Below are 8,556 nucleotides of genomic sequence, written 5' to 3'. Positions count from 1 at the left end.
AAAATCACAATATAAACTAATACTTTTTATTTATCACTTGGACAGGTCTTGGACGGTTTTGGATTATGCTGGGGGTCATCGTCGCCCCCCCAATGGCATCCTCAGCCTGTTGTGCAGGGAACACTTCCCTGGACTTGTGGAGTACGCCGGAGTGACGGGCCCAGCCTTCACCTTCGACCACTACGCCGTCGCCCCCGATGCAGTAGACCGGGACGGCAGGGAATTCAATAACAAGGCGGAGCGGGTGAAGCAAGAGTTGTGGGTAGGTCTTAGTATAATGTAAAATATGTCGCATTCGTTGCAAATTCTTGAAATAATGTATGGATACATCGTTTTTGTATGCAGGATTTCTTCAAATGCGATGCTGGATACGAGGCTAGGGCGGATGTGGTGGCCACCACGAGCTGTAAGAAGCTCGTCGTGGACATGCACTATGAGGCCCGCATCCAGGCCATCATCACCTACCACGGCTCCGTCCTTGGGGAGAGGGTGACCAAACCTCAAGCCCGAACCATGTCGTTGACCAGGGAGCAGTACCTGCAGGTAAAGTCATGCATGTTTGGTACCAGTACTCCATGCATGAATTTTATTTTATCTTCTGATATGTACTTTACGTGTTTACTTTGTAGATGATTCCACATTGGTGCGCCGCACATCCTCTGTGCTGGGAGCAGATGGTGGATAGGTGGTGTTCGACTGAGTGGGACGAGGCGCACACAGCTAGCCGGGAACGACGTTTGATGATGCAAGGCCCCTCCCACCACCAAGGCAGCCGGAGCCTGGGCCAATATGCCGAAGCATGGGTACGCCACCTTTTTTATTTAGATATATAGCACTAAGTTAGATATTATTTCTAACTATATCGTTGGTTTTTGTTGCAGTCGGCGTCACATGGTGGCAGGCCTTGCTCCACCTTCTCGGCCTATGCTATGGCCCATAAGGGTAAGGCGACGTCCGACGTCACCTACAACCCGGATGACGGGCCCGAGGCCTACACCAACCCCGCCGTCTACAACCGCCTCCATGACTACACCGCCATGGCGCAGGAGGTCCATGGCCCAGACTATGATCCAAGCACCGAGCCGATCGACCCCGATGTGCTCATGAGGGTCGGAGGAGGCAAGAGACATGGGCGGTACTGGATTGCCGATGGGGCAATCGACTCGTCCTCCACTCCCACTCTGTCTCAGGTGAGAGCAAGGAGCACGGGCTCGAGTCCAGCCATACGACCTCGGCACGACAGCTCACAACATCACAGACAGCAACTCGAGGTTAGTGCTTCTGTAACTCATCCTTCCTTGAGTTATATACCTACTCTGGTTACTATAACATTGGCTTGTAATATTACAGACCCAACTAGAAGAAGAGAGGAGGGAACGTCACGAGATGGAGGCGAGGATGATGGCGGAGCGGGAGGCGGAGCGCCGGGCAGATCATCAGAGGATGGCGGAGATGTTCCAGTACATGCAGAGCCTTGGCGCCGCACAGGGCATCGCTCCGCTACCTCCATTGTTCCCTCCAGTTGACCCTGCTCTCTTCCACACTCCTGTGAGTATCAAAATTGTAGTTAGATGTTTGTAATGCATCTGGTATAACACATGCAATCTCTTCTCTGTGCAGGGCCAATCTGGGGCGGCATCCAACAACCATCCGGAAGGGTTCAGCCCAACGTAGCCCCGGTCAAACCGCCCACCTCCATGAGTGTTGTGTTTTCATTGTTTTAGACTTCAGAACTTATGTATAATACTTATGTGAGAGCTTGCGACGTTTGAGACTTATGTTTGTGTTTAATACTTGTGTTGAACACTTATGTTTGTGATGGATATTTATGTTTGTGGTGACAGTTTTATGTTTGTGTTGGCTATTTATGGCTGTGATGATATCTGTGATGTATATATGTGATATATATGTGATATCTTCTGTTTGTGTGGATGGAATACAAAAAACAAATAAAAAAGGTATATACTGGTCACTTTGCCGGCAAAGAGGCGCTTTGCCGAGTGTCAGGGTCATAACACTCAACAAAGAGCACAGACCTAGGCACCGGCTTAGGTTCTGTGCCGAGTGTTATGTCGCTGGCACTCGGCAAAGAGGTCGGCTTTGCCGAGTGCCGCACAGAACACTCGACAAAGAGCCTGACATGGGGACCCTCTCTGGCGGGCTCTTTGCCGAGTGTCCCAAGTGGCACTCGGCAAAGATGGATTCTTTGCCGAGTGCTGCCTGGAAGACACTCGGCAAAGATAACTTCTTTGCCGAGTGTCACCAGGAACACTCGGCAAAGCCGCCGTCTCCGTCACCCGGCGCCGTAACGGCCGCTTTTCTTTGCCGAGTGCTCTCTGGCACTTGGCAAAGAGGTTTGCCGAGTGCCCGAGAAAAAGCACTCGGCAAAGAAGGCTTTGCCGATGCACTGTTTGCTGAGCCTTCTTTGCAAGCCTTTGCCGAGTGTTTTTAAGGCTTCACCGAGTGCTTCAGGCACGCGGCAATGCGATTGATTCCGGCAGTGCTTGATGGCTTTCTTGTAGTATCTATATATCGTGTTGGTTGCTTCCTGCTTGTGGTGGGGTGCGGCGGCCGGCAGCGGGGCGAGCATGGGAACGACTGCGGGAAGTGAGGATGGAGGAGATTGCGTCCGCCCGGATGGAGGAGATTGGAGGCACGTAATCGATTGTTCTCGCGCGGATGGTTGAGATTGTGGGCACGGGGGCAAGGTTGTCGTGCGGGCGTCGATGCATGCGGGCGGGTGGGGCACATGGAAGGGGAGGCTGCTGGAGCGGCGCCGAGACAGGGGGTGCAGAGTCGGGGGCAGGGGCGTGGGCCTAGGAGTGGCAGAGCGGGGGTTGGGCACGGAGGCAGAGAGGCGCTGGAGGCGACGTCCGGTGGCGGCGACCAAGGAGGCGGGGCACGACGGCGGGGTGGAGGCGGCAGGGCGCGCAGGGTGGCGGCGATGGGGCGCGCGAGCTGGCGGCTGGCGGCAGGCGCGAGCGGTAGGTAGTGGGAGAGGAGAGGAAGAGAGACGCGCTAGGCTAGGGATTTAGGTTTTTGGGTTAAGTTCGACGGCGTCCACGTGGCCCACAAATTTAATTTAAGAACGTGGATACCTATGTTCTTAATAGGTTAAGTTCGACGGTTTTGTCTAGGGCCCACGAACTTAATTTAAGAACGTGGGTACCCACGTTCTTAAAAAACACATGAACTTAACTAATGTAAGAACGTCGGTACCCACGTTCTTAACAAAACCCACGAACATTTATCAGTTTCTTGTAGTGTCCATCTTCACTAGTAGCTAATCACGCGTGTACTTTATGATATCACCAAACTGATTCTAATTTTGCCTCTGGATTATAAACTGCTACTAAAAGTACCTCTCTAACGTTAGGATGTACTCGTATTTGGGTTGACCGGCTGGGGGAGCACCTATTTGTATTTTCGTGAAACGGTTTGGTGGAAATATGAAATACAGTATGAGAGTAGCTGCCGAATGTTCGATTTGAAAAAGAAAAAAAAACTGCCCCGTCCTGGCCGTCCATCGCCACCGTGTGATCTTTTTCCGCTTGATTTGATGAGGTAGAATTAGTGTCGTCCGTCTGTTATCACCATTTTATACTGGCTGCTGTTACCATGAGCGACTACTGGATATTATTTCGGAAGTTTGGTCAATCCTAGGAACATTATTAGGAAGCACGGGTTGAAGGGCTTGGAGCATCTAATTAACCGTAGAAAAAAAAAGATACAACAGGAAGCAGTACTGTGGATCGGCACTTGCAACGTGCAACACGTTGCTCCATGGTGCTTAGCTAGGTCGGGTGTTTTCAGACGTCAGTAGCCCATCATGCGCAACTAGCAAACGCTGAGATCGCTCTCACTCACATGACCCGGACACGATCGAGTGAGCTAGTTTCTCCTCTGGCATCATGTCCCCCAGGAACCTCACACACACACGTACGGGTACGGCTGTGCTCCCAGCCGTGTGCGCCTCGAGGGAACCGCAACCGCTCCCATTCGTCCGTCGTCCGCCTCCCTCCCGTGCTAATCCTCCTCAGTCCGACGAACGAACGATCATAGAGTAAAGCGCACATGGTGACAGCAGCCGCCACTCACGGCCGGCCACACCGCACGAACGGCACGCGCGCTCTCGCTTTCTTCCCCTCTCGCTCCCGTTTGGCTGTGGGCCCGAACCGAACTGCTGCTCGGTCTCGGTCTCGGTCCAGCGGGCTAGCGCGTCGTGCTCGTGCGTGCCCGCGCAGCGGCGTGGCGGAGCGCGGACTCACCACCACCGTCTGGTCTGACCGCGGGTCAGAGCTCGTCTTGCGCTATTGCGGCGCGCGCGCGGGGTGGGGTTAGGCCGATCGGCCTCCCGTGTTGACGACCCGCCCGCCCGAGTCGCCGCACAGGGGGCACCACCGCGGCCGCTGCCGGGCGCGTGGAGGAACGGACGTGGCGACCGCCGAGCGGGCGCCGGGGCACGACGTGGCGCGGTCAAAAGGGTGGTCGTGCTCGTGCACCGCCCGGAGCACCCCCCGTGGGCTTTTTTGCCGATGGCGACGGGCGGCGCTAGCGGATCAGCGAGGGGAGGCGCGCTTTTCTTTTCTTTTCTTCCCGCAAAGCGCGTCCCGGGCTCTCTCCCGGAGACCCGGATAACTACATCGCTCTGGCCTGAAAGCCACCGGGATTGGATTGCGCGCCGCGGCGGCCGGCCAGGTGTTTAACGAGCTAGTTAGGCGCTCGATCGCGGCCAGATTTAGGATTATTTTTTCCTTCAACTTTCAACTCTTGCATACCATTTCCATTTAGCAGTGGAATTACGTGATAAGAACATACATGCATGGCTGGCGATGGCTACGTATTAGACTGGAGAGAGCTAGCCGGCGCGCGCGCGCGTGCTGATATGCACGAGCAATGGAACGAACGTTGACCAGCAGCACGAGCTGGTATGCATGCATGGTAGGCCATAACGCAAGAGCGAACCCAACAAGTCAACCGCCAAACACTGCGAGAGCGACACTGTGTGTGCTGTGCATATCGAAACGTGATAGCATGCACGCATGGTCAACTGTACGTGCTGGCCGGTCCAGAGAGTACGTACGTCCAGGTCCAGCTAGCGCGCGCGATGAGCACCTGGGCTGGGGATGGGAATGGGACGAAGCACAGCGAGAGCGAGCGAGCGAGTGCTTGCTTGCTCGGCCGTATCATTGGTCTGCAGCTGCTCCATCCACCATGTAGTAGTTATTATTGTGTCTATTAGTGACTGTTACACGCGGTGAGGGTGACCTTACATTATGCTCGATCGCCCGACTAGACTAGGGCTTCTCCTGTACGGAGCGCGCTGTGCTGCTTCCTTTTGTAAAGGTTGATGACGCGAGATTTGCCTCACAAGAATTGACCCGTACTACTGTTCGCGTCGCATGAAGGACTACTATACGTTTCTGTTATCCTGTTCAGTTCCTAGCTAGATCAGCAGTAGCTGCTAGAAGCGACACACCAGTACCACCACCAGAACCAGACCGACTAGCAGAGATGATCACTCGGTACGATCCACAATGACTCCATCAATCGCGCGCGAGCAAAAAAACAAAAAACAAAAAAAAACGGATGTGATTTATCTAGGATTTGCCGGTTGCTGCCGCACCAGATCAAGATAGATGGCGTTGGCCGCTGGCCTAGCTAAGCTAGCTAGGAAACATGGCTTGTCCTTGTCCCTGTCGTGGCTACTCCACGCAGACGCAGCACCGAAAAACACACACACACACACCCAGCGCAGGCAGGTGTTAATAATAAGCTAGCACACTAGCAGTAGCTGTAGGCGGCGAGGCCGCGCTTTCGGCAGGAAAATGCTACGGTAAGTCGGTAATCCGTCATCATATTCACGGAGAAACACAAAAGCGTAGTAGTAGGATTACAGTACAAGCTTGGCAGAATTACCCGCGCGCGACACCGGTCGCCGGTAGAGATGAAAGTGGTAATCTGAACTGTTAGAACAAATTTAATATTTTAAAATAGATATGTATAAAATTTGATTTTGATCTTTTCTTATGTTATCAAGCACATTAGTACAAATATGAATAAAATATTACATAAATTGTTTTATGTATTATTTGCTCCCTACAACACAAAAAGTTAAAAATTTTACCGAATTTATTTCCGAATCCATACCGAAGTTTATATCTATTATTTGAGAAAATATAGGATGAATTTGAGGTTTATCTTTTATGAATCTTAACAAGCTGGATGTTAAAAACAAGAATACAAATTTGTATTGTATATTCTATATCACAATCAAAGAAAAATGACTAAAAAACTGATTACCGAATAAATACCGTTTCCGACCGTTTTCATCCCTAGTCGCCGGCCGGGTGGGGGGCATTTCAGGCATACGGGCATACCTCGGCGCCCTCCCAAGGTAGTGGCAGTGGGATGCCCCTGACAGCGACGTGTGGCATGGCCTCTGGCGCGGATATATATGTGGCGATATAGCACACTCCGTTGCCGCATCACCACGGAAGCTTACTCACTCACTCACTAGTCACTACCTCGCTGGGCCTGGGAGATCGACGACGACGACTCGGGAGGATTGAAGATTGATCATCAGCTCGCTCGTCACTAGGATCGTTCAAGCTGAAATTAGGGCTAACGATCGAAGGTGGACGACTGAGAGGAGAGGAGAGATCAGGAATGGACGGGCAGTTTGGTTGGGGAAGAGAGGAGGGAGGCTGGAGGAAAGGGCCATGGACGGCGCAGGAGGACAAGCTGCTGGTCGAGTACGTCAGGCAGCATGGAGAAGGGAGGTGGAATTCTGTCGCCAAGTTAACTGGTATACTAATCAACACTGTTTCTGATTCTCGTTTGTTCTGCCGGTCACTTAATTGTCTATCTAGTTCTTCTATACCTGAAGCTAGCTGCGAGTTGCGTTTACTTATTCAACGTAATTAACAAGCTGCTGATGCATGCAGTCCGTCTTGGAAACTGCGATTATTAATTACATGTGAATACTCCTCCACAGACTGCCAACCTGCTGCTAGAGCTTCATGGTTTTCTATCGTACGTCAAGATCTCAAGCCTTAATTAACCTGGTCGGTCGGCCATGCATGTATGCATGATGCAGGTCTGAAGCGAAGCGGCAAGAGCTGCCGGCTCCGGTGGGTGAACTACCTGAGGCCCGACCTGAAGCGAGGCAAGATCACGCCGCAGGAGGAGAGCGTCATACTCCAGCTCCACGCCCTGTGGGGGAACAGGTAATAACACAATCGATCATGCGTCCCTTCTCGCCGACATCGATGCAAGGCTAGCTAGCTAGCTGCTGACCACGTTCTGCACGCGCTCTGATGACCACAGATGGTCGACGATCGCGCGCAGCCTGCCGGGGCGGACGGACAACGAGATCAAGAACTACTGGCGGACGCACTTCAAGAAGGCCAAGCCGTCCAAGAACGTCGAGCGCGCCAGGGCGCGGTTCCTCAAGCAGCGACGCGAGATGCAGAGCCAGCTGCTGCTGCTGCAGGGGCAAGATCAGCATCGGCAGGAGGAGGAACAGCCCGATCATGACGACGACGGCGCCAGTGAGGCAACGCCGGGTGTTCCACTGGAGGAGGAGGAGGAGCAGCAGCAGCAGCAGCATGAGGACCTGCGGATGATGCTGCAGCAGGACATGGACGACCTGCTGTTCCAGTTCTGCCCGATGGCCTCCTGCACTTCCTCCTCCTGCCTCCTCCCCGGCGGCGGCAGCTGCGCCTCCGTCGTCAGCGCGTCGGCGAGCGAGGACGGCTCCAGCGGGGACCACCAGCTCGACGGCGCCGCCACGTGGGGGTGGGGCAGCCTGTGGAACCTCGACGACGTGGTGGATGACGTCGACGGCGGCGCCTGGGATAGCAGCTTCTCTTTCCTGCAGGATCAAGGGCTCGCTTTCTACTAGCAGCTGTCTGGCCTACAACTTTATTATAATAGCCCTGGTGCACACACTTAGATGTTCTTTTCGAGTTCGACTGTTTGCTGCTGCGGCCTAGCTAGTATGTGTGGAGGGTGAGAGCGAGAGACCACTCTGATTGTTTACATGTGCGTTTGGACAAGGATGCAACACCAACCATAGAGACCACTTCGATCGAGTAGCCCGTCTTCGTGACTTGTTTAGCTCACCTTTAAGAACTTTTTCATGGGGGTGAGAGAGTTTTTTTCTCTTTTTTGAAAAAAAGAGGTATAAGAGGGGAAGAAAGATCACGGTGTGTTGAAAGTGTAACTTAGCTCTCGCACTTCCATTTTACACCCAAACTCATCAAGTATTTGTTGGGTGCATGGTTACGTTGCCTTGAGTTCTCTTATAGGCCGTTTGGATCTATTTATTTTGGAGGAATTAAAATTTACTTAATAAAGTAATCTATTTGACTTGAAATTTAATATTCCACCACTTCCAAATCTCAAATATAAAGTTTATCTCAAATTGATGATGTGTAGCATGAGAAATGATTTTATGTATCAATGAAATATGTTCTACTCTACAACTTATAAGACGTTATTCGGCTCACTCATCTATATTAAAATATAGCACATAAATATCTCCTATATATT

General features: G+C 52.3%; 1 protein-coding gene across 1 annotated transcript; it reads left to right on the top strand.

Annotated features, from left to right (window-relative positions):
* The first annotated feature begins 6,487 nt into the window (after positions 1 to 6,487).
* On the top strand, positions 6,488 to 8,283 carry LOC541726 (myb-related protein 308). Its single transcript, XM_008647714.3, has 3 exons — positions 6,488 to 6,808; positions 7,100 to 7,229; positions 7,330 to 8,283. Exons 1-3 carry the CDS (start codon positions 6,670 to 6,672, stop codon positions 7,904 to 7,906), a joined length of 846 nt encoding a protein of 281 aa, XP_008645936.1. The 5' UTR covers positions 6,488 to 6,669; the 3' UTR covers positions 7,907 to 8,283.
* Positions 8,284 to 8,556: the final 273 nt, after the last annotated feature.

Source organism: Zea mays, chromosome 5, assembly GCF_902167145.1.
Source record: "Zea mays cultivar B73 chromosome 5, Zm-B73-REFERENCE-NAM-5.0, whole genome shotgun sequence".
In the NCBI taxonomy this organism is placed as follows: Eukaryota; Viridiplantae; Streptophyta; class Magnoliopsida; order Poales; family Poaceae; genus Zea; species Zea mays.
This window is presented reverse-complemented; position numbering and strand designations above follow the sequence as displayed.